Source organism: Salvelinus fontinalis, chromosome 13 (genome assembly GCF_029448725.1).
Source record: "Salvelinus fontinalis isolate EN_2023a chromosome 13, ASM2944872v1, whole genome shotgun sequence".
NCBI classification, from domain to species: Eukaryota; Metazoa; Chordata; class Actinopteri; order Salmoniformes; family Salmonidae; genus Salvelinus; species Salvelinus fontinalis.
In genome coordinates this window covers 29,409,504-29,436,905 of record NC_074677.1, presented here as the reverse complement: position 1 = coordinate 29,436,905, position 27,402 = coordinate 29,409,504, and the positions used below count along the sequence as shown (strand labels likewise).

General features: G+C 41.8%; 1 protein-coding gene across 3 annotated transcripts in view; it reads left to right on the top strand.

Moving 5' to 3' along the window:
- The first annotated feature begins 18,992 nt into the window (after positions 1-18,992).
- LOC129868386 (cell surface glycoprotein MUC18-like) overlaps positions 18,993-27,402 on the top strand; it is a 96,946-nt gene continuing 88,536 nt past the window's right edge. For 2 of the 3 annotated variants that reach the window (XM_055942323.1, XM_055942324.1), the window contains exon 1: positions 18,994-19,143. In XM_055942323.1, the coding sequence (XP_055798298.1) occupies positions 19,080-19,143 (64 nt within the window). In that variant the 5' untranslated portion in view covers positions 18,994-19,079. Of the gene's footprint in view, positions 19,144-27,402 lie in introns of all 3 variants that reach the window. The other variant, XM_055942325.1, reaches the window with a different exon arrangement.

Sequence of the window (27,402 nt, the reverse complement as noted above, 5' to 3'; positions counted from 1 at the left end):
CTTCAAGCTGCATACTGGATCCTATTCCTACTAAACTGCTGAAGGAGCTGCTTCCTGTGCTTGGCCCTCCTATGTTGAACATAATAAACAGCTCTCTATCCACCGGATGTGTACCAAACTCACTAAAAGTGGCAGTGATAAAGCCTCTCTTGAAAAAGCCAAACCTTGACCCGGAAAATATAAAAAACTATCGGCCTATATCGAATCTTCCATTCCTCTCAAAAATTTTAGAAAAAGCTGTTGCGCAGCAACTCACTGCCTTTCTGAAGACAAACAATGTATACGAAATGCTTCAGTCTGGTTTTAGACCCCATCATAGCACTGAGACTGCACTTGTGAAGGTGGTAAATGACCTTTTAATGGCGTCAGACCGAGGCTCTGCATCTGTCCTCGTGCTACTAGACCTTAGTGCTGCCTTTGACACCATCAATCACCACATTCTTTTGGAGAGACTGGAAACCCAAATTGGTCTACACGGACAAGTTCTGGCCTGGTTTAGATCTTACCTGTCGGAAAGATATCAGTTTGTCTCTGTGAATGGTCTGTCCTCTGACAAATCAACTGTACATTTCGGTGTTCCTCAAGGTTCCGTTTTAGGACCACTATTGTTTTCACTATATATTTTACCTCTTGGGGATGTTATTCGAAAACATAATGTTAACTTTCACTGCTATGCGGATGACACACAGCTGTACATTTCAATGAAACATGGTGAAGCCCCAAAATTGCCCTCGCTAGAAGCCTGTGTTTCAGACATAAGGAAGTGGATGGCTGAAAACTTTCTACTTTTAAACTCGGACAAAACAGAGATGCTTGTTCTAGGTCCCAAGAAACAAAGAGATCTTCTGTTAAATCTGACAATTCATCTTGATGGTTGTAAAGTCGTCTCAAATAAAACTGTGAAGGACCTCGGCGTTACTCTTGACCCTGATCTCTCTTTTGACGAACATATCAAGACTGTTTCAAGGACAGCTTTTTTCCATCTACGTAACATTGCAAAAATCAGAAATTTTCTGTCCAAAAATGATGCAGAAAAATTAATCCATGCATTTGTTACTTCTAGGTTAGACTACTGCAATGCTCTACTTTCCGGCTACCCGGATAAAGCACTAAATAAACTTCAGTTAGTGCTAAATACGGCTGCTAGAATCCTGACTAGAACCAAGAAATTTGATCATATTACTCCAGTGCTAGCTTCCCTACACTGGCTTCCCGTTAAGGCAAGGGCTGATTTCAAGGTTTTACTGTTAACCTTTAAAGCATTACATGGGCTTGCTCCTACCTATCTTTCCGAGTTGGTCCTGCCGTACATACCTACACGTACGCTACGGTCACAAGACGCAGGCCTCCTAATTGTCCCTAAAATTTCTAAGCAAACAGCTGGAGGCAGGGCTTTCTCCTATAGATCTCCATTTTTATGGAACAGTCTGCCTACCCATGTGAGAGACGCAGACTCAGTCTCAACCTTTAAGTCTTTACTGAAGACTTATCTCTTCAGTAGGTCATATGATTGAGTGTAGTCTGGCCCAGGAGTGTGAAGGTGAACGGAAAGGCTCTGGAGCAACGAACCGCCCTTGCTGTCTCTCCAGGGCCGGTTCCCCTCTCTCCACTGGGATTCTCTGCCTCTAACCCTGTTACTGGGGCTGAGTCACTGGCTTGCTGGTGCTCTTTCATGCCGTCCCTAGGAGGGGTGCGTCACTTGAGTGGGTTGAGTTACTGACGTGAACTTCCTGTCTGGGTTGGCGCCCCCCCTTGGTTGTGCTGTGATGGAGACCTTTGTGGGCTATACTCGGCCTTGTCTCAGGATTGTAAGTTGGTGGTTGAGGATATCCCTCTAGTGGTGTGGGGGCTGTGCTTTGGCAGAGTGGGTGGGGTTATATCCTTCCTGTTTGGCCCTGTCCGGGGGTTTCTTCGGATGGGGCCACAGTGTCTCCTGACCGCTCCTGTCTCAGCCTCCAGTATTTATGCTGCAGTAGTTTATGTGTCGGGGGGCTAGGGTCTGTTGGTTATACCTGGAATACTTCTCCTGTCTTATCCAGTGTCCTGTGTGAATTTAAGTATGCTCTCTCTAATTCTCTCGTTCTCTCTTTCTCTCTGAGAACCTGAGCCCTAGGACCATACGTCAGGACTACCGGGCATGCTGACACCTTGCTGTCCCCAGTCCGCCCGGCCTTGCTGTTATTCCAGTTTCAACTGTTTCTGCCTGCGGTTACGAAACCCCTACCTGTCCCAGACCTGCTGTTTTCAACTCTTAATGATCGGCTATGAAAAGCCAACTGAGATTTATTCCTGATTATTATTTGACCATGCTTGTCATTTATGAACATTTTGAAAATCTTGGCTCTCTCTAATTTTCTCCTCTCTTTCTCTCGGAGGACCTGAGCCCTAGGACCATACGTCGGGACTACCGGCCGTGGTGACTCCTTGCTGCCCCCAGTCCGCCTGGCCTTGCTGCTATTCCAGTTTCAACTCTTCTGCCTGCGGTTATGGAACCCCTACCTGTCCCAGACCTGCTGTTTTCAACTCTTAATGATCGGCTATGAAAAGCCAACTGAGATTTATTCCTGATTATTATTTGACCATGCTTGTCATTTATGAACATTTTGAAAATCTTGGCTCTCTCTAATTTTCTCCTTCTCTCTTTCTTTCTCTCGGAGGACCTGGGCCCTAGGACCATGCATCGGGACTGCCGCCCGTGGTGACTCCTTGCTGTCCCCAGTCCGCCTGGCCTTGCTGCTATTCCAGTTTCAGCTGTTCTGCCTGCGGTTATGGAACCGCCACCTGTCCCAGACCTGTTGTTTTTCAACTCTTATTGATCAGCTATGAAAAGCCAACTGAAAATTATTCATGATTATTATTTGACCATGCTTGTCACTTATGAACATTTTTGAACATCTTGGCATAGTTCTGTTATAATCTCCACCCGGCACAGCCAGAAGAGGACTGGCCACCCCTCATAGCCTGGTTCCTCTCTAGGTTTCTTCCTAGGTTTTGGCCTTTCTAGGGAGTTTTTCCTAGCCACCGTGCTTCTACACCTGCATTCTAGCTGTTTGGGGTTTTAGGCTGGGTTTCTGTACAGCACTTCGAGATATTATCTGATGTACGAAGGGCTATATAAAATAAAATTGATTGATTGATTGATCCAAAAGTGAAAATGCTGCCCCCTATCCCAAAGAAGTTAACATTGAGCGCCTTCTCCCTCTGACCAGCAGAAACACAAACAATTATCACAAGACCAGTTCTGGTTACCCTCACTGATTCCACAGCACCCAACTCTGTTTTCACCCACCCTGAAAGCACAAATGGATCAGCCAAAAGGCAAGGGTCCAATTTTTCAGAAAACTTCACTCCTACTGTCTCAGACTCATCTTTATCCTCACCCTCAGTGCAAGCCTCGATCTCTGAGAAATTTACCACACCTACCACCTCTGATACAAGCCTTCATTCACTTCCATTTCCCCTCCTGTCTTCAGCTCACTCTGCTTACACTTTCTACCATTCTTCTTTAACAAACCGCAATGCTTTTCCATTACAAACAAGCGTGCTCTTTCAACCACCATCCACCGTCTCGCTTCCTTTAACCTCCGTGAGTTTGTGTCCTGCACTGTCTACCAGAAAAACTTCCCCTCCACTTTTCCCCATATTGGAGTGATCCAATATAGTGCTACATAAATGGAAAAAACAAAACCTGTAACACTCCCTTCTTCTTCTTCATTATATTGGCGATCACATAATTTAATGTGCATCCTGCCACCTACCTATGCGAGATGGAAACAGGATTCTCAAAAAAACGGAACTACCAAATAAGGACTAAATCAAACAACTTTTCTGTTAAAAAAAAATAAAACAGATCTGATCCCTACACAGGCTCAAGGGGAACCTGGGAGGGCGGGTCTTCCGGTGCCAGTACCCTTTGCAAGTCTTCCAATGTAAAATCCTTAAGTCCCAAAAACGTTTCTGCTGCAGTCACAATAATGTCAATTTTCTTCGACTTCTTCGAGACTTGTGCTGTACAGTTTATATCTGTGGCAATGAACACAACAAAATATAATCTCTTCACTAGCATCACTTGTTTTCTCAATTATTTTGATCGCCTCCACATAGGAGATTCGATTGACTGCTCTAACTTTTGCCACCTCAATTTCCTTCACCCTTACAGGGCACTCCAGGAACTCAGGATCATGATCCCCACCACAATTACAACACCGTCATCCTTCAACACACCATTCTTCAGTATACTCTGTTCGTCTGCACACACTGAAACATGGCCAAATCCTTTACAATTCTTACACTGCAGTTTGCCTACAAAAACTCTTACGGCGTATCTTACATAATCAAGCTTCACATGCGTAGGTATTTGCTCTTTATCAACAGACTTTCTTTTTCTCCATTCACCCAGCGGGTCAGACACTGGGAGCCAACCACACCAGGAATTCGCCCCTAAAATGACTCCTTTGACGGGTGCTCTACTGTCCCGCCCTGACCATAGAGAGCCTTTTTATTCTCTATTTTGGTTAGGTCGGGGTGTGACTAGGGTGGGTAATCTAGGTAGTTTATTTCTATGTTGGCCTGGTATGGTTCCCAATCAGAGGCAGCTGTTTTTCGTTGTCTCTGATTGGGGATCATATTTAGGCAGCCATTTCCCCACTGGGTTTTGTGGGATCTTGTTTATGTGTAGTTGCATGTGAGAACTTAATTTACTTCACGTTTCGTTCGTTCTTTATTGTTTTTGTGCGTTTCATTCAATAAACATGTGGAACCTATATCACTCTGCGCTTTGGTCCGAATGTTATTAAGACGATCGTGACATCTACTCCAAAGTTCAAAACACAAAACTTCTGTTGACGGATTCTTTTGAGGCCAACTGCAATCTTCCTCTGCTCTTCAGATATATAATTAATCAAAATAAGACCACTCCTGGTCACTCTGACAAACTCCACTTTTCCAAGCGCATACTTCACCATTTACAACACCTCTAACGGGTTTCCCACATATGCATCCAGAAGGCGAGGTCAGTACAGGTGCATCAAAACTGGGACGGAGAGACTGAAAAACAGCTTCTGTCTTAAGGCCATCAGACTGTTAAATAGCCATCACTAGCACAATAGAGGCTGCTGCCCTATATACATACACTTGAAATCACTGGCCACTTTAATAATGGAATACTAGTCACTTTAATAATGTTTACATATTTTGCATTACTCATCTCAAATGTATATACTGTATTCTATCCTATTCTACTGTATCTTAGTCTATGCCGCTCTGACATTGCTCGTCTACATATGTATAGATTCTTAATTCCATTCCTTTACTGTAGATTGTGTGTATTGTTAGATATTACTGCACGGTTGGAGCTAGAAACAATCATTTCGCTACACCCGCAATAACATCTGCTAAACACGTGTATATGACAAATAACATTTGATTTTATTTACTCAACAAACGCATCCCAACAAGAAGCGATTCACTATCATTTACACACGTATCCGCCACTCCAATTTTAGACAATTTCCTTTTTGTTCCAGTTTTCGATATTACTGTTGTCCATTCAGAACATTCGTCTTCACCAAATTAACTCGACGCGCTGCTTAATTCGAGCTCAGAGTCCACTTCCGCCAACGTCCGGTGTTGTCTGGCCATATAATCTTCACAGGCGCTTCCTCACCTGTAACACTCCAATCTCAAAGACATCATTTTAGCCAGCAATATACAGTAAACATGACCAACCAGATAGGCTTCTCAAAATCGACTCTTCCTATTTAAACAAAATAATCGAGCTCAGATATTGTGATGGTGACTGCTTCAACTTTGATTGCTGTGAAATAAATAAGAATGTCAAATAAAAAATGATAATAAAAAAAAATATATATTCTGTTAAAATTGTAATTATTGGTTAGAAGCTTGTTTATCACCAATCATAGTTATCTCATACTCTTAATCATATCATTTTTCCCCTCATACTGCCATGTCCATATTATCCTGTTTTTGCATTGGCATATTGAGGGCTGTTACATTTTCTTTTAGCATTCATTTAAATTGTCTCCTCCTGGTGTTACCTGACTAGACATTGGCCAACCTTCTCTTTAAGCAAAACTGTGAGATATTGCACAGTTATGTCACCCTCTAGCATTCTTTAAGAGACAATAAGTAATTTGATATACTGTATGTAATGTATTCACTTACTTACCCAACAACACCATTCAAGTGGTAACACCATTAGCAATTGTACTGTAGGATATCCCAAATGTCAAGCCATAAACTCACTCATCAATACACTAATGACAATAGAATGAGAAAATGTATCTTGGGCAGAATGTTGAATTAAATTGGTGTTAGGTTCCCATTGTTTTTAGAGTTGTTACCTGTAGGGTAGAGTGGGGCAAGTTGAACCCAAGGGGTAAGCTAAGTTGAGGTACTCTTGTTTCTTGGAAACCATACACAAAAATGCATAATTTTACAAAATATTTAGGAAGAGGCCATCATTTCATGGAGTATGTGAAGGAAGAAACCACATAGAAGAAGTGGTAAGCAAGTTAGACCCAAAACACTGATTTTTAAGATTGTTCTATACATCAGTTGGTCTCTATAAGCGTCAATACGGGGTCCTAAACCTAGCTGTGTGGTCTTAAGTAGTCAAAATGTTTGCCTTGGGCTAAGTTGAGCCAATAGCCATGGCTCAACTCTAGATTTAGATGCACTATTGTAAAGTGGCTGTTCCACTGGATGTCATAAGGTGAATGCACCAATTTGTAAGTCGCTCTGGATAAGAGCGTCTGCTAAATGACTTAAATGTAAATGTAAATGTGGGTAAGTTAAGCCAATGGCAAGTTGAGCAAATTGAAGTGTTTTCATCCCAGGCATAATGCAAGGAAGGCATTATCACTAGCAGTGGTGTAAAGTACTTAAGTAGTACTTTAAAGTATTTTTTACTTAAGTAGTTTTTTGGGGTATCTGTACTTTACTTGAATATTTATATTTTTGCGTACTTTTACTTCACTACATTCCCAAAGAAAATAATGTACTTTTTACTCCATACATTTTCCTTAATACCCAAAAGTTCTCATTACCTTTTGACAGGAAAATTGTCCAATTTACACACTTATCAAGAGAACATCCCTGGTCATCCCTACTGCCTCTGATCTGGCTGATTCACTAAACACAAATGCTTCATTTGTAAACTATGTCTGAGTGTTGGGTTGTGCCCTTAGCTATCCGCCAATAAATTTAAAAAATAATAATAATCCTGTCTGGTTTGCTTAATATAAGGAATTTGTGTCAGGTTTTGGCCAGGACTGTTCTGTTCTGGTTTTTGTCACTAGATGTCCCCATTGCACCTTTTTTGAACCTTTTGTTTTTTCCTTGCTCTCTAATTGTTTGCACCTGTGTGTAGTCGTTCCCTTGTTAGTATTTAAACCCTGTGTGTTCCTCAGTTCTTTGCTCAGTGTTTGTACGTTAGCACCCAGCCCCAGCCCTGCTGTTAACTTTTTCTCTTGTTGGAGTTTCCAGAGGTTCTCTGGTATTGTTCTTGTTTATTTTGGATTAGTCTTTTGAGGTTTGTTTTTTTCCTTGCTGTTCTTACCACTTTGTGGATTTTCTTTGTATTTTGGAAGATATCTATTTTTGTCTCTTGGCTTTTGTTTTGGACGTTGTGGATTTATATTTTTGCCGAAAGATCTTTCCTTTGATTAAACCACCGTCTCTAGTACTGCTGTGTCTGCCTCATCTTCTGGGTTCTGCCGATTATTAGTGATTTTCTCACACCGGGTCCTGACAATTTGAAAGGGTTTATACTTTTACTTTTGATACTTATGTACATTTTAGCAATTCCATTTACTTTTGATACTTGTGTATATTTAAAACCAAATAATTTTAGACTTCTACTCATGTAGTATTTTTCTGGGTGACTTTCACTTTTGCTTGAGTCATTTTCTATTAAGGTATCTTTACTTTTACTCAAGTATGACAATTGAGTACTTTTTCCACCACTGATTGCTGGGATATGTTAAAAGTGCCGAGTGGCACAGTGGTCTAAGGCACTGTGGCGCAGTGGTCTAAGGCACTGTGGCGCAGTGGTCTAAGGCACTGTGGCGCAGTGGTCTAAGGCACTGTGGCGCAGTGGTCTAAGGCACTGTGGCGCAGTGGTCTAAGGCACTGTGGCGCAGTGGTCTAAGGCACTGTGGCGCAGTGGTCTAAGGCACTGTGGCGCAGTGGTCTAAGGCACTGTGGCGCAGTGGTCTAAGGCACTGTGGCGCAGTGGTCTAAGGCACTGCGGCGCAGTGGTCTAAGGCACTGCGGCGCAGTGGTCTAAGGCACTGCGGCGCAGTGCTAACTGTGCCACAAGAGATCCTGGTTCCGCCATGGGGCGGCATACAATTGTCCCAGTGTCGTCTGGGTTAGGCGAGGGTTTGGCTGGCCGGGATGTTCTTGTCCTATTGCGCTCTAGCAACTCCTGTGGCGGGCCGGGCGCATACACGCTGACACGGTCGCCAGGTGTACCGTGTTTCCTCTGACACATTGGTGCGGCTGGCTTCCGGGTTAAGCAGGCATTGTGTCAAGAAGCAGTGTGGCTTGGCTGGGATGTGTTTTGGAGGACACATGGCTCTCGACCTTCGCCTCTCCCGAGTCCGTATGAGAGTTGCAACGATGGGACAAGACTAACTACCAATTGGATACCACGAAATTGGGGAGAAAAAGGGATAAAAAAATTATTATTAAAAGACAAAGCGATTGTGTTGAATAGTTTTTTCGAAATAAAGGTAAACATGGTTTCAAAAAGTTTGGTAATATTTAATTCAGTGCAGAAAAAGAGACAAACTTTACAAACTGTAATGGTTCCATGAATTCTGATTTAATTACAGGGATACACAACATACTAAAATATATGTAGATATAGTATTGATTCTAACAAAGATATTTCCCTTTATGGAGTGATAAAATGGTAGTGCTATGGGCTATAGCCTAGATGCTAGAATGTGTAGTTCATTATGATACAATGACTGAGGTTAAAACGCAGTCAGCTTTAATTTGAGCGTTTGTTTATCCATCTCGGGTGAACCGTTTAGAAATTACACTACTTTTATATGTAGTCCCCCCATTTTAGAGAACCAAAAGTATTGGGACAAATTCACTTATGTTTATTTATTTTTTGTCCCCTAAAATGGGGGGGATTATGTACAAAACGTGCCGGAATTTCTAAACGGTTCACCTGATATGGATGAAAATACCCTCAAATTAAAGCTGACAGTCTGCACTTTAACCTCATAGTTATTGTATAATTTCAAAGGGCTGGAGTACAAAGCCAAAACAACAAAAAATGTGTACCTGTCCCAATACTATTGGAGCTCACTGTATGGTATTATTTCCTTCAGATGCCTCTCATACAGAGCTGGTGTATAGTGCATGACAGATTGTCAAGGAATTATTTTAATCACCAAGGGGAATTCAATGATGTTATCAAAGTATTACTTAATGATAGCTCGCAAAAATTGTAGACAAATAGGGAACTCATGATTACCATTAAAAACAGTATGTATGTAAATGGCAATATGTATGGCAGCTATTCATTAACACATCTATTATCCTAGTCCATGTTGAGAGAGACTACGGCATGCTTTTGCTAATGGACGTCTTGTATCTCATTATGAGTCAATATCAGCACCAATGTTAGCAATTTGTGATTTATTTCAGCTGCAAACATGCCCTGAGGACGGTCATATGGTAGTGCCAACAACAAAAAATCCCCTATTAGACTGCTTAATGCTCCTCTCCACCCCCATCCTGTATGCTCTGGAACCGCGGCCCTTATCAAATCATCACACAGCCTGAATATATGGCTTCTGTGGAGGGGTGAAAAACATCAGTCATGTTCCTTCATCCCAGCTGTATGTGCATAATGGTGTCTTGGAAGAGAGAGCTATTTTGCACCCACCACTGTGCTTTCCCCACCATTTGTATCATTCTACTTGGCTTTCCAAAAATATGTGGTAGTGTACAGACTCAAACAAGCCAGTCAACCAAATGCCTCCATTTGGAGTACAGGTTATGGTGTTACCCTCTTCAAACGACTTCAACCATACATCAAGCCCTCTTGCTCTTTAAGTGACATCATGGTATTCCATGGATGAGCCTCCAGGTTAACATATAGGTAACAATATCCACAGTTAAAGAATCTGTTACTCAATATCTGCACTGAGTTTCTGTTATGCTTCTCTTATGACCATAATTACTCTGCAACAATATGTTATTAATATTTGGCCTTTAAGATTTGCACATTTTTATCAATTAAGAACCACGTTAACATCAATAAGTTCTAGCCCTCTGGCATAGATATTCACATAATGAAAGACAACTATTTGTTTAACCAGATTACTGGTGATAGCAGTGTCTGATAAAGTAAACCCATAAAGCTCAAACAAGCTTATATTTAAACCTTGGCGGGTAAGACATTTAATAGGGTTTTTCTGTCAAGCAGAACTCTTCCCGTTAATAGTCTTTTGTTATTTTCCAGACCTTTTTCAGACAGCTGCACTAGCTCACTCTCTTAAGTTCTCACTCCTCTCCTCTTTTCTTGTTCTTGCCCATCTTATCACAGCTGCTGCTCTCCTTCAAGCCCACTGTGGAAAAATGGCATCAGACATCAACCGAATAAGCCCCCTTCTCCTGCCAACTAGGACCTTCACCGCTGTTCTCATCACTAAACACTCCTCATATACCCACCCCTATCCACCCACACCAGGCCTTCAGAGCATTCAACACTTGTCCTCACTAATAGCACAATTGGATGCCTTCACTGTCTCACCCTAAAATAGTTGTTCATGTTTAAGATGTGCTGGGAACAGGAAGGCTTTGGAAGACTCTGCTGGTGGAAGTGCACTGTCTGTATCCTGATGTTTGATATTGTAGCAAATTCGGGGAGTAGCCCCGACCGGGACTCAAACCCAACCAAATATTTTATAACTAACCCAAGATGCACCACAGCCTGTCGTTTCCATTGGGAGCAAATTAAGCCTAGTGGGCAGAAGTTCGTGTGAGGTCAGAACATAGAGATTGTAGAGGAATACAAGTATCTGGGTGTCCTCTTGGACAATAAACTTCAGTGGAGTAAATGTACAGACCTGATCTACAAAAAGAGTCAACAGAGACTGTACTTTTTCAAAAACCTGGCATCTTTTAATGTTAATTGTACTATACTGACTCTGTTTTACAAATCTTTCATTGAGAGTATTTCAACTTTTTGTATTGTTCGTTGGTTTGGCATTGCCACTGTCAGCCAGAGAAATATGCTGAGAAGGATTATCACCACAGCAAGCAAGGTACTTGGAGTCAAACAGACAAGCCTGGATGAGATCTTTAAGGTCAGGGCCCTCCAAGGCCCACAAAATAATTTTAGACCCAAGCCACCCCCTGTACCTGGACTTTGAGCTACTCCCCTCTGGGCGCCCCTCGGCAGGAAAAACAGAACTAGACAATAATTTGTGCCAGGTGTGATATCCCTCCTAAATAGCTCGGGCTAATGTTCCTATCGACCCAGTAAGGCCAGCAGGCCAGTCTCTTTTTATTGGTATGTAACTGTTATGAAACTTGTACATGACATTGCAACAACATTTCCCCATGGGGACAATAAAGTCAGTAAGGTAAAGTATGTGAAGTGCGTGTGTGTAATAACTAAATTCGCCCTTGCACTCTTTCTAAACAATGCAATTGTTTTAAAATGGTAAAATCTACAAAACTTAGTCCACTCTGTTCGTAGCAGATTCTTGTTTTGGGAACAGAAAACCGTATTGAGATTAAATGTTTCATTGATGAGAAAATTTGCAGAATGTCGGCCCAGTTCCATCATGCTTCATACTCTCACACTGCCAACCACTGGGCTTCCTCTCTTCACCATTTGGTGGTGAATGGAAATTTAAACCGGATGCTTCAGATTTAAATATCTGGTGAAACATCTGGCTCCTTGTTCTATCTGTGCCTTAACCGTTACGCCAAGAGGTCTGAACCTCTTGACGATGTCACTAGTTTAAGGTCACTACTTTACACCCTTTTTTTTGATCCCCACGCTTCTCTATGCCAAGTCCCTCAAGGGCGCCATCCCGCTTCTGCCACCAATGTAGTGAATTCGAGGTCCAGTGATTTTTCGAGCCAACACCTTAACTGTTAGCCCTTGACGAGGTCGCTAGGTGTTGGGTTAAGGTCGCTACAATAAAAACCCTTTCAATTTACCAAAGAGGACAGATAATTGACATTCATAGATTGGTCAGTAGATTAATGACAATGGGACAGACATTATAGAATGGGGAAATGAAATAGCACAATCAACTTATTGTTGAGATGACAAGTGTTTTTTCCCATATAGCCAAGGACACACAGTTTATTCAGGCTATATGAAATCCTGATCACCTAAATAGAACAAGACTTCAGTATGTAACTGAACTAATGAATAGCATTCATATTTTCTGGCACTCTCACAATATCAAAGGTTGAGGTTTTCGACCTGTGAAAGTCCCCTTTACAAGAACAGCTGATGCTCATAGGCCATGCTTGGGGGTGAAATCTGCTGAATTGGCTGCCCTTGTCTGGGTCTGTGTGTGAGGATAGGGACCTTGTCTGGGTCTGTGTGTGAGGATAGGGACCTTGTCTGGGTCTGTGTGTGAGGATAGGGACCTTGTCTGGGTCTGTGTGTGAGGATAGGGACCTTGTCTGGGTCTGTGTGTGAGGATAGGGACCTTGTCTGGGTCTGTGTGTGAGGATAGGGACCTTGTCTGGGTCTGTGTGTGAGGATAGGGACCTTGTCTGGGTCTGTGTGTGAGGATAGGGACCTTGTCTGGGTCTGTGTGTGAGGATAGGGACCTTGTCTGGGTCTGTGTGTGAGGATAGGGACCTTGTCTGGGTCTGTGTGTGAGGATAGGGACCTTGTCTGGGTCTGTGTGTGAGGATAAGGACCTTGTCTGGGTCTGTGTGTGAGGATAGGGACCTTGTCACAGGTCTGTCAAAGAATCCTGGAGGCTGACCTGAAGCATAGGCTACAACCATTAAATTTACACCCTAGTTCTGAACCGAAAATATTACAAGAACAATTGAACACAACATGTGCACAACTTAGAACAAAGTGTTAGTCTTTAACAGCTTTATCAAGAGGAAGGGATAAATAATGTATATCTAAATCAAAAGTAGGATTTAGATACCTATGAACCTATGTGGATGTGGAAAATGTAGAACCACAGCTTTAAAAAGCATATTCCGACTTATCATTCCGTCCTGAGCTGAATTTCTATTAGCTATTAGACTCTTACCCTCAATATAATGGGAACAGAAAAATGACAAGAGACAGTTCTAGGAAGTGGTATAATATGATCACAGAGAAATTAATGTAAAGTGTCTCGCCTTCTAGCGATGATTAAGAGGTGCCCTGATCCCATTTTAAAAGAATGCACTATATTTGGCTCCAAGTGGCCACCTGGGTGCCTCTTTGGCCCCACCCTTGTCCTTTACCCAGCCCAGTATTGTGCCTAGGATTCAGCCTAGGTCCCACCCCCTGTGTTCACTCAACCAACCAGAACTGGATGTGTCTGAGCTGAGATACTCCATGGTGATTCATTAGTTAATTATGGCATATTGTGGGGTCACCATGGCAACGGCTGCTATAAGGAGTCAGCGTAGATGTTAGAGTCCCCTTCAGCACAAGACATGTCATTGTAACTGAGCAATGTGGAGACTAGCACCAGTCCCCAAGCACCCCTCCCCCAAACCCCTCAGAGAACCCCTTTCTACTTACACACACACCAAGTGCAGATCAGACAATTTCTCAATGATTCAGAAGGCCTCCTCAGCTAGACCTGGCAATGATCATTACAAACATGTCATGGACGCAAACTCAATTGCAATGAGCCAACTTCTAGATTAGAGCTGTTTAGCCCCTGGCACAATCTTGCACATGTTTCTGAATTCCCCTCCATTAACGATAAGCAGTATTGTCAAAGCTTCCTTCTGGAGAGAATACTCCACTAGCTAAAAAGCATCTTCTGACAATGTGGATTCACTTTGATCTTTTAATGTGCACTATGCCTCATGTTCTTGAACAATGGTGTCTTAACGCAGTACTTTTGATGACTAGTCATGTGAATAAACTATTAAATAAGTACTGATTTGTAATTTACTTTAACCCCTAATCACGATCCTTGAAATGTCATACTGTGGCATGAATATTTAGCTGCTTAACTCACTCAGACATTTAACATGTCTTTCACTGGATGAATTCAGATTTTGGTTGAATAAGCCACAGGAAAACTAGCCAGAAAGAATTGAGTATCCTCAAGAGGGCATACATAATGTTTGTTACCATTGAGATCAAACTCAACCTACCCACTGAGTCTCACACATTAGTGAAATGCCACAACTGAGATGAGTGAAATGTGTGATACCCTGAGGTGAATTTCTGTCCCAATGCAGACACTTACATGGGGACCAGGACCATACAGATCCAGCTAATGACATACATGACTGACTTTGTTAATATTCCTTCAAAGGCAGAACAACGAGAGGTCAAGGTCACTTTTTGCACCCTATGACCTATAATTAAGGTAATAGGAACCCAAAACCTTCACTATGACCTTCAGAAATAACCTTAGACTATCTGAACAGGGAGGGAAAAGGACCTTGATATTGTCCTCAGCTCTTGCATGTCATCTTCGCTTTTGGCTCTGGCGAGTCTGACACCCCTGTGGACACACACTCGGTTCCCAATCTGTGTAACCAGACCTGCCAGTGCAAGCTACCACTCCCGGCAACAAGGAGGAGAATGCTCAGGCTAATCACGTTAGCTCTGTATCACTAGCTTATACCAGCCGCCTCACATTGAATATCTTGAAACAAAAACCTGTGCCATATTGGGTTAGGTGCTCCGCCCTAACTGGTGTTGTGGTGAATTTGTTGTAAGAACTGATCTGGAACTATCTACAGTCTACATCTTGCTGTGTTGTCTTTACAAGCAGTTTTGTTGTCTTGTGAGTGCTGTGGTTTGGTAATTGTTTTACAGTGGTGCCGAATTTTAACAGCAAGGCAATGAGGGAACCAAAGAGTAATAAGAAAAAGATTGGAGGTGTAAAAGATGTACGCTACTATTATATTTTAATTTAAATGTACACCAAATGCAGCCACAGCCCATCACTAATTAATGAATTTGCCATCAAATCAATCAACCCATTAGAAAGTGAAAATCCAACAATATAGGTTTTTTAAACGTTTAAAAAAAAAGAACAAGCACGTTAGGGTTCTCACACTCACAAAGTCATAGATATCATCACACCAGCATTCCCTAGCGACAGAACGCCTCCAGTTTTGGTGTAAGACTACTATCCAGATGGGATCTGCAGGTGCCTGTGGCCATGTAGGTGGTTTTTGTCAGGAGAAGAATACACATTCCTGATGCTGCATCGTTACCATGAGTAAGCCCATACAGTGGGGGGTCTTATTCAACCAGACAGACACCAACCACCAAAATCAAACATTGTAGGAGAGAAGATCGCTTTACTGATTGCAGGTTTTGTCAGGAGAGAAGCGCCTTTAAGTTGACTTTGATCCCCGCAGCTCTTCTCCCGTAATTCTCCATTCACTATTTCTCATATTTCTATATCTCACTATTTTTTGGATGGTGTGTGAAACAAATAACTTTATTAGGGATTTTCATGGTGACTGACTGCAATCAGTAAGTAATCAAAGCGAGTGAGATGGGGGGGGGAGCCTTGTATTCTGTGATCTTAATGATGGGGAGTTCTGTGCAGGCAGCTATGGAAACCAGTCACACCTCAGGCAGTGTTTCCCCTAGGATTTATTTTCAGCAGCGGTGGCAAAGTTACAGGGTGGGGGCATTGGTAGTGGGCGTGGCCAAGTGCACAGTTTTAGACGCCTTCCTCTTAGCTGCAGAGTCAAAATGTCGCTGTTTTAAAGAAAATTTCCTGCAATTCTATACATTTTGCCTTGGCTATTTTAGAGCTTGGAATAAAGGCACTACACTGTGCTTGTGCATGTGACATTAAAACTTTTAACTTTAAACATGTTACCGTTTTAAAGCTTATTTCCTGCAATTCTACACATTTGTCATGGGGCTGTGAGAAAAATTGGAGTTTCAAAGCTAATTAACAGCAATTCGACACATTTTGCCATGGGCTGAGAGAATTTTCCATTTTAAAGCTTATTTCCTGCAATTATACACATTTTGCCATGGCTTATGCCTTGTTCTTATGCTATCGGAGTGACCCAAACATAACAAAATCAATGGGGACCCCATGCCATAAAATTTTGGGAATTTCAGATTCTCTCTGACTAGTTTTTATTTTGGTCATTGTTAGTTCTGAAAGATGATCTTATTAAATCATGTATTTCTCCATTATATATTTTTTTACATACTTTAAATCTGGTTTTAGTCATTTAAGTTTACACTGAAAAAGTTTTATTTTACCATCCTGAAAGTCGTCGCCCCCAAAAAAAAGAATTGTTGTAGTGGCAGCCACGATTTAGCAGCGGCATATAGGGGCCTCAGGGCTACTCCTATTCCTCTGTTGGTTCATCTCTCCCTCATGTCCTCCACATCATCAGCACCTGACCTCACCCCAGTAAGCCCAACGGGAGGGGATTCATCATATGATACTAGGGTGAGGAATAGAGATATCATGTGTTTTGTGAATGTGCTGATTAGTCATAACGGTCATCATTCTGGTATTTGCAGAATATGCATTACATTAATATAGCAAGATAATGACTTTTTGTTAACCATTCTACAAAAATATGTCCAAGAAAAAGAAAAGCACAAATACTGTGTGTTGTTGACTGAGTTTCAACCTCTTGTTAACCTGTCTGTTTCAGACTAAATAATTCATTGATATGAGGTATCGGTCCAGCTGTACTTTTGAACCCCATTTTAATGAAGCGACAACTTGCTTTGTCACAGTGATCTTGACTTGTTCATGAAACACTTGTAGTTGAGTCTACAAAAGTCATGCTTGTTTTTCCAATCATTCTGGAAAAGTCAACTTGGAGACTTAACGAGAGTGTGCAGATCATCTGAACTGGCACCTGTCTCCTGGTAAAGTAATTTGTGTGTGTGTTTGACCATTACATCTTACTGTCACCCCCATCTCTCCCCTCTCTGTTTGCTCTCCGGTGACACAGTGTGAGAGACAGTGTGAGAGACAGATGGGAAACTCTGATACAAATCAAATGTTATTTGTCACATGCTTTGTAAACAACAGGTGTAGACTAACAGTGAAATGCTTAATTACTTATAACAGGGAGAGAGAAAGAGAGACAGAGCAAGAGCGAAAGGTACAATCAATTTGAGATAGAAAATGAAATGTAAGCATGGAATCGTCTTTTTCTGCCTTCTCTCTATCAGATAGAAAATAAAGGATTTTGGGCTCTGCGTCCACGTCAATGGCATTTTCTCATTTGCTTCAGACTTGCCTTCTCTGCTCTATAGTCTGGACTTTACTGTACCTCGGCCTCAAGGGACTGTGCTACATGCTGCCTTTGTGACCTTCTTTCTAAATCCACTGGACCAGATTTAGCGCACTTGCAGGGGTGGTAGCAATGTCAATTCCTACTGTGTACAGTGATGACTGTTTGTACCCGCAGGTGAACAAACACACCCACATGGGGTAATGCATGCGGAGTGTGTGATGGATGTAGGTGACCTTAACTACACTGACAGTGTGGTACCTGTAACATTTTGTAAGCAGAAATTCTTTAGTAAAATATTAACAATTGTTCACCATTGTTTCTGATGTGGTCCTTGTTAGATTTAGAAGTCTAAATATACCACCATTGAGGAGATTGAATGTTTAATTCACCAAAAAGAAAACATATTGCCGAACCAGATATCCTGCACAACCTAAAATAATGTAAAAACAGAACATATGTGTCCTGTTACATCTATTGCTCAACATAGCTCTATAACTGCCACTGTTCTTCATGTCTGCCCTATGGGTTGATCTTCCATCCATTTGTAACCCTATATCCCCCTGCACTGTGTCCCAGGCCCGGTTAGTGTATGGAGGGGGATCCGACCCTGCAGGACAGCTGGAGTGGCAGCCTCGCTCTGGAGCCCCTCTTTGCTGCAGCTGTTAGCGGAGGTGACAGTCAAGTGATGAAAACAGCCGAGGTCATTAACGACCTGCAAGCTAAGACGCCCCGGAGAAGCCCTTTTTCTAGGGTTGAGAGTTGGGGCCACTACTGTGTTTACAAGGGCCCATTAAAAAAAATATATTATTTACAATGACGGCCTACTCTGGCCAAACCTCGACGACATTGGGCCAATTGTGCGCCGCCATATGGGACTCCTAATCACGGCTTCTAATCACGGACTCCTAATTTACAGTAGGCTATTTCTTTACCTATAGAGAACAAAGGTTCATGTTAATAGGATAGAATGTTAATTCCTTGTTCAAATCCTTTTATGTCATGGCATTACCTTATTGGATTATTACATTAGCTGATGATATTCATGCTATATCCTCATAGAAATTGTTTAGGGTTAATATGCACAATAAATCATATTTTCTCATTTCATTTATCAGTCCTAGTTCATGATTCAGCCACCCTATAGTGAATGTAACCAATGTGAAATGGCTAGCTAGTTAGCCGGGTGGGTAACGATTCTTTGAGGGTGGCTGTTGTCTATGTGTGCAGAGAGTCCCTGGTTCGAGCCCAGGTAGAGGCGAGGAGAGGGACGAAAGCTATACTGTTACATACATAAAGATAGCCAAATGAGATACCATGTTGGCCAAAAGGTGTTATTCCAGGCATGATGAAAACTTACCATCCGTAATAGATACATTTTCTTTCTTCCAAGAAAAATACTCGTGTTTCTCACTAAATACAAAAGGAAATGGGGAAGGAATTTGGAAATCCAAAATGTTCTCCTACAGACAGTACAATAGAGTAGACGACAGACCTTTTTCTGCAACTCCACGCCCTCACCCCTCCCTCCCTCGCGTTCCTTCCCTACAGTCCAGACTGGCTCGCGCTCTCCTTGTGCGAGAAAATCAACTAGTTTCATTCTAAGGACTGGATAAGACGAGAGGAACAGCATGTCTTTCCCAAAGAACTCGTTCATATTGTTGTTTGTTCTTATTTGTTCCCTCAGTTTGAATGGTAAGTAAGACAAATACAGCAATTGTGCTTTGTTTTTGATATTAGGAAACTTTTCTCGAGGGTTTGACAAATGTTTACAACGGTGAGTTTGAATGCACTTTGGCATGCATCCCGACTGAGTGAGTGATGGATGCTGTAGCAGCACAACGTGACTTTCGATATTAGGCTGTTTCGAATGTAAAGTTTCATTTATTTCAACACAGTCACATTAACACCAAATAGATTTGAGACTTTTTGCGAAGCCTTGGACAGTAATTAAGCCATAATACACACTTTGACGCAAGATTTTGTAGCGTATTTCCAGATTCGGAGAAGCAAGTGCCAGTATGCAAATATTGAAACGTGAACGGTTGGAGCATACCCTGAGTGAACAACGTATTATGAACACCTGCTCTTTCTATGACATAGACTGACCAGGTGAATCCAGGGCAAAGCTATGATCCCTTATTGATGTCACTTGTTAAATCCACTTCAATCAGTGTAGATGAAGGGGATGAGACATGTTAAAGAAGGATTTTTAAGCCTTGAGACAATTGAGACATGGGTTGTGTATGTGTGCCATTCAGAAGGTGAATGGGTAGGACAAAACATGTAAGTGCCTTTGAACGGGGAATGGTACTAGGTGCCATATGCACTGGTTTGAGTGTGTCAAGAACTGCAACGCTGCTGGGTTTTTCACGCTCAACAGTTTCCCGGTGTGTATCAAGAATGGTCCACCACCTAAAGGACATCCAGCCAACTTGACACAACTGTGGGAAGCATTGGAGTCAGCATGGGCCAGCATCCATGTGGAACGCTTTCGACACCTTGTAGAGTCCATGGCCCGATGAATTGAGGATGTTACAAGGGCAAAGGGGGGTGCAACTCATTATTTGGAAGTTGTTTTGGGGAAATTAAAAAGCGTCCATATTTCCAAAGGAGTAAAAACCTACAGAGTTAACTGAACATTTTATTGACGTCTCAATTTTAAAATGGTAATTTAAGTAGCCTATTCATTAGGTATAGGCTAAGATTTTAATTACCGTTGCTAAATTGGCACCTTGGCGAGTGTGACTATGAAATCACGTTGCCAATTATCACAGCAAATATCCATGCACATGTTCATTCTGGAATTCTGGGTAAACCTTAATGCGTTTTTGCATTATAAACATAATTTGCTTACCAATATTATCATACGATATGTGTTGGACCGCCAAAGTCCATGGGGCTAACTGTTAGACACCCCTCTCCAACGACCAAGAGGTTTACATTGTTTAATCAAGAGCTGACTGCTGTCAATGGCATATCTCTGTTTTTAATCTCCTGGACCAGGGGCCTTCTTTTAAGTATAAACTATGTTAGGTGTTCACTATGCCTGCTTTGATAAAAAAAATCATAAGACCAGGACCATAAAACCAGGACAGAGTTCTGCAGATAAAATATCAGGCATAAACAAGCGGTATTAGTCACATTTTGACTCCATTCTTTTCCCACAGTTGTGACTGAAAATGCATAGGTTTGGGTTACTGTGGTCATGTGAATGTTAAGTTAGGATATGGTCATCTGACACTTTTGTAAATACTTTGCATGAGTATGCCTACGTGTGTGTATCTACATTATTGTGTGTGCATGTTTGTGCACTCTAAACTAGGATGGGTGGAGGTTGAGTGTTGCTTTTACTAAGTGCAGCTCCCATTTAACAGTGTGTGTGTGTCGTTTTCATCGTCTGACCCTGCTGGTCACCAGGCACAACGTTTCCTCTCCACCCACTAAATCCTCCACTTATAGTTCAGCGGACACTAACAGTTCATTTAACTATCTCTGAGTATGGTGTGGCATTCCCTCTCCTCCTCCCCATGTTCTTCTCTCCCTCTCCCTCCACCACTTCACAACAGGACAACACTCACTCTGACCTGGCCTTATCCCTAATTTTGCCTCCAATCCCTGTTTTTTCCTTTTTTAACCTTGTCTTAATTGGGTCACCTCCACTTAATCCTCAGCTCCTCCTCGTCCCCCTGGGAGATGGGGTAAAGCTGTCTGTTTTGGGATTATTGACTAGAGATAGAGACCCTTGGCCCATCTGGAGCCTCTAAACAGAGACTGTTGTGAGTATGATGCCACTCCTCATTTAGGCATTTTGAAGGAACTTGTATCTTACATTCTTAAAAGTAGATAACAGCATTTCCATATGAGGAATTCAACAAATACTTGAAATTATATTGAGCATGCATGCCTAATCTATTCCTGCCTTTTACTGTAACTCCAAAACATGAGGGCATTTCACTACTAACCATATAAAATCAGGCTCCTGAGGTTGGAGATTCTCTAATCAAGTTTTAGAGAACCAAATCATCCAAAAAATGAAAGTAGTGCTGCTCCCTGAGCAGAGAAATCAGGCCTGGCTTTCTTTGAATGACACAAACACTGTCATTATTTATGAGGTTGCATTATATCTCTCCATATTTCTTGACGCATTGGCCCATTCCCCACATACATTTTTATATTAATTCAGATTAAGGAAATAATAGACTTCAAATTAAGCCTTCATTCGAATATGGAACCGTCCATCATAGGAGCCTCAGTAGACCTATGCCCACTCAGTGAGCAGCCCACTTCCTGCTTGATGGAGCATCCCCTGACCTCTGCTGATGGAAGCACAATGGGATGCTGTTCCCTCTCAGAGACCAGTCTTTGCACACTTTTAGGTTCATCAACAATGGAGCCCTGCTTGAAGTATTACAGTTCTTTAAGTATGTATTCGGGACTGAACTCAGATGACCCAAAATATTAAATTAAAGAAGGCATCTGAAAGGAAGCTTTTAAAACGACTGAAGGAAATTCTATGAACATATTTTAAGCATCTTTGGTAGAGGAAGATGTTCTCTTCACATCTTCAATGATTCCCTCTTCTAGAAAGAGAGGGGAGGGAACAAGAGAGAGAGTTTTTCAAGACTGAATATAACCTTAGTTTTGGCAGTCATTATTTTACTGAGGAAAGGAGCCCTCAGCCCTTCCTAAAAATCTATTTGAAGAGCTCCCCAGATTACACACTATTCATCACGAATGGAAACATTCATGGCATAATAATACACAGCTGCTAGTGGTTCTCTGACATGTACATCTAGATAAGATATAATGCCATTTACCAGAGCCCCTGGCTGAGATATCAACCTGTCACTTACTGATGGGGGAACTCTGCATGCTCATTAGAGTATAATGCAATTGAATGTTAATCATCCCTTGTCACCATATGATGTAATGTCATAGACATCCAACAGGGGGCAGCAAGAGGGTAAATTATTATGGATGGTCTATTAAATGGATAAATATGCTTAATCCTAAAGCAAACTCTCAGGCTCCCAGCAATGCTTCGGATTAATTATTATAGTCAAGCCATGCTTTCTCGCAGAAGAAAAACATATTCTATAAAATGACATTTTTTTTTTGAGGCCAAGACTGAAAGAACAGAAGTCTGACTGAACAATGGTATTCTAGCTCCAGCAGCCAGACACTTCTCAATACCATGAGAACATACTGTACCCATAAACTCATACCTTTTGTGACTTTCCCCCTCTTTTCTTCACAACTCCTCCGTTACAGAAGTGAGCAGCTGTAGAAATGGGGTGGATTTGCCGTGTGACGGTCCAGAGGCAGCTGGGATGTGTGCAGCTGTGGGCCTCGTCCATACTGTGTTAGTGCATTAGCCTGAGTGACAGCTAGCCACGGCACATACTCAAACATACTGACTCTTTGTGTTCTTTAGAGAGAGGGTGCTGGCTGAGCCCAGAGGCTTAAAATAGGGCATTGAAATAGTGCTGGTGATTTTTATTTGGATCCCCATTAGCCGACACCAATGGTGACAGCTAGTTTTCCTGGGGACCGACACATAACGAAAAAGACAATACAGACAAAAATACTTTATAATTTTGCATACATACATTTCCCTGTCTTAGGTCAGTTAGGATCACCAGTTTATTTTAAGAATGTGAAATGTCAGAATAATAGTAGAGAGAATGATTTATTTCAGCTTTTATTTCTTTCATCACATTCCCAGTGGGTCAGAAGTTTACATACACTCAATTAGTATTTGGTAGCATTGCCTTTAAATTGTTTAACCTGTTTGGGCTAGGGGGCAGCATTTTCATGTTCAGATGAAAAGCGTGCCCAGAGTAAACTTCCTGCTACTCAGGCCCAGATGCTAATATATGCATATTATTAGTAGTATTGGATAGAAAACACTCTGAAGTTTCTAAAACTGTTTGAATGATGTCTGTGAGTATAACAGAACTCAAATGACAGGCGAAAACCGGAGAAAAATCCAACCAGGAAGTGGGAAATCTGAGGTTTGTAGTTTTTCCACTCATTGCTTACTGAATATACAATATATACTCACTGAATATACAGTGTCTGTGGGGTCATATTGCACTTCCTAAGGCTTCCACTAGATGTCAACAGTCTTTAGACCCTTGTTTGAGGCTCCTACTGTGAAGTAGGGGCGGGCGAATGAGAGCTGACTGAGTAACAGGTCTGCCAGAGTGGCATGAGTTGATCATGCGCCTTCACGTCAGAGCGACCTGCGTTCCATTACAATTCTAAAGACAAAGGAATTTTCCGGATGGAACATTATTGAAGATTTATGTTAAAAACATCCTAACATCCTAAAGATCGTTTGACATGTTTCTACGGACTGTAACGGAACTTTTTGACTTTTCGTCTGGACCGCGTCATGAATTTGGATTTGTGAACTCAAGGCGTGAACAACAAGGAGGTAGTTGGACATAAATGATGGACTTTATCAAACTAAACAAACATTTGTGGAACTGCGATTCCTGGGAGTGCATTCAGATGAAGATCATCAAAGGTAAGTGAATATTTATAATGCTATTTCTGACTTCTGTTGACTCCGCAACATGGCTGGTATCTGTTTGGCTTGTTTTGGTCTCTGAGCGCCGTACTCAGATTATTGCATGGTTTGCTTTTTCCGTAAAGCTTTTTTGAAATCTGACAAAGCGGTTGCATTAAGGAGAAGTATATCAATAAATCTGTGTATAATACTTGTATCTTTTATCAAAGTTTATTATGAGTATTTCTGTAAATTGATGTGCTCTTTGCAAATTCACGGGATGTTTTGGAGGCAAAGCCAAATGTAAACTGAGGTTTTTGGATATAAATATGAACTTGATCGAACAAAACATACATATTTTGTGTAACATGTTGTCCCGGGAGTGTAATCTGATGAAGAATATCAAAGGTTAGTGATTAATTTGATCTCTATTTCTGCTTTTTGTGACTCCTCTCTTTGGTTGGAAAATGGCTGTATGCTTTCTGTGACTAGGTGCTGACCTAACATAATGATATGTTGTGCTTTCGCCGAAAAGCCTTTTTGAAATCGGACACTGTGGTTGGATTAACGAGAAGTTTATCTTTAAAATGGTGTCTAATACTTGTATGTTTGAGAAATTTGAATTATGAGATTTCTGTTGTTTGAATTTGGCGCCCTGCAATTTCATTGGCTGTTGGCGAGTTCCCAGGCAGGTTAACTTGGTTCAAACGTTTTGGGTAGCCTTCCATAAGCTTCCCACAATAAGTTGGGTGAATTTTGGCCCATTCCTCCTGACAGAGCTGGTGTAACTGAGTCAGGTTTGTAGGCCTTCTTGCTCGCACGCTCTTTTTCAGTTCTGCCCACAAATCTTGTATAGGATTGAGGTCAGGGCTTTGTGATGGCCACTCCAATACCTTGACCTTGTTGTCCTTAAGCCATTTTGCCACAACTTTGGAAGTATGCTTTGGGTCAATGTCCATTTGGAAGACCCATTTGCGACCAAGCTTTAACTTCCTGACTGATGTCTTGAGATGTTGCTTCAATATATCCACATCATTTTCCTACCTCATGATGCCATTTATTTTGAAGTGCACCAGTCCCTCCTGCAGCAAAGCACCCCCACAACATGATGTTGCCACCCCCGTGCTTCACGGTTGGGATGGTGTTCTTCGGCTTGCAAGCTCCCCCCTTTTTCAGACCAGAGGACATTTCTCCAAAAAGTACGATCTTTGTGCAGTTCCAAACCGTAGTCTGGCTTTTTATGGCAGTTTTGGAGCAGTGGCTTCTTTCTTGCTGAGCTGGCTTTCAGGTTATGTCGATATAGGACTCATTTTACTGTGGATATAGATACTTTTGTACCTGTTTCCTCCAGCATCTTCACAAGGTCCTTTGCTGTTGTTCTGGGATTGATTTGCACTTTTCACACCAAAGTACATTCATCTCTAGGAGACAGATCGCGTCTTCTTCCTGAGTGGTGTGACGGCTGCGTGGTCCCATGGCGTTTATACTTGCATACTATTGTTTGTACAGATGAACGTGGTACCTTCAGGCGTTTGGAAATTGCTCCCAAGGATGAACCAGACTTGTGGAGGTCTACAATTTTTTTTCTGAGGTCTTGGCTGATTTCTTTTGATTTTCCCATAATGTCAAGCAAAGAGGCACTGAGTTTGAAGGTAGGGATTGAAATACATCCACAGGTACACTCCTCCAGTTGACTCAAATTATGTCAATTAGCCTATCAGAAGCTTCTAAAGCCATGACATAATTTTCTGGAATTTTCCAAGCTGTTTAAAAACACAATCAACTTAGTGTATGTAAACTTCTGACCTACTGGAATTGTGATACAGTGAATTATAAGTGAAATAATCTGTCTGTAAACAATTGTTGGAAAAATGACTTGTGTCATGCGCAAAGTACAGTATATGTCCTAACCGACTTGCCAAAACTATAGTTTGTTAACAAGAAATGTGTGGAGTGGTTGAAAAACTGTGTATGTAAACTTCCGACTTCAACTGTACACTGAGTATACTGAGTGTATATATTTACACTACATTACCAAAAGTATGTGGACACGCTCGTTGAACAACTCATTCCAAAATCATAGGTATTATTATGGAGTTGGTCTTCCCTTTGCTGCTATAACAGCCTCCACTTTTCTGGGAGGGCTTTCCACCAGATGTTGGAACAGCGGGGTGTGTGTGTGTGTGTGTGTGTGTGTGTGTGTGTGTGTGTGTGTGTGTGTGTGTGTGTGTGTGTGTGTGTGTGTGTGTGTGTGTGTGTGTGTGTATGTATGTATATATATATATATATATATATATATATATATATATATATATACACATACATATATACACACACACACACACACACACAGATGTTGTTGCTCCTAGACATTTCCACTTCACAATAACAGCACTTACATTTGTGTGTGTGTGTGTGTGTGTGTGTATATATATATACATATATACACACACACACACACACACACACACACACACACACACACACAAATGTAAGTGCTGTTATTGTGAAGTGGAAATGTCTAGGAGCAACAACGTCTCAGCCACGAAGTGGTAGGCCACACAAGCTCACAGCACGTAAAAATCGTCAGTCCTCGTTTGCAATCACTACCAAGTACCAAACTGCCTTTGGAAGCAACATCAGCACAATAACTGTTCGTCAGGAGCTTCATGAAATGGGTTTCCATGGCTGAGCAGCCGCACACAAGTCTAAGATCACTATGCGCAATGCCAAATGTCGGCTGGAGTGGTGTGCAGCTTGCCACCATTGGACTCTGGAGCATTGGAAACGTGTTCTCTGGAGTGATGAATCATGCTTCACCATCTGGCAGACCGACGGATGAATCTGGGTTTGGCGGATCCCAGGAGAACGCAACCTGCCCAAATGCATTGTACCAACTGTAAAGTTTGGTGGAGGAGGAATAATGGTCCGGGGCTGTTTTTCATGGTTTGGGCCAAGCCCTTAGTTCCAGTGAAGGGAATTCTTAACGCTACAGGATACAATGACATTCTAGACGATTCTGTGCTTCCAACTTTGTGGCAACAGTTTGGGGAAGGCTTTTTCCTGTTTCAGCATAACAATGCCCCTGTGCACAAAGCGAGTTCAATATAGAAATGGTTTGTTGAGATCTGCTTGAACTAATAACACACAAACAATTATACGTTTTCATGTCTTTATTGAACACACCGTGTAAATATTCACAGTGCAGGGTTGAAAATGTATGTAAACCCTTGGATTGAATAACTGGTTGACCCTCCTTTGGCAGCAATAACCTCAACCAAACGTTTTCTGTAGTTGCGGATCAGACCTGCACAACGGTCAGGAGGAATTTTGGACCATTCCTCTTTATAAAACTGTTTCAGTTCAGCAATATTCTTGGGATGTCTGGCGTGAACTGCTCTCTTGAGGTCATGCCACAGCATCTCAATCGAAGGTCA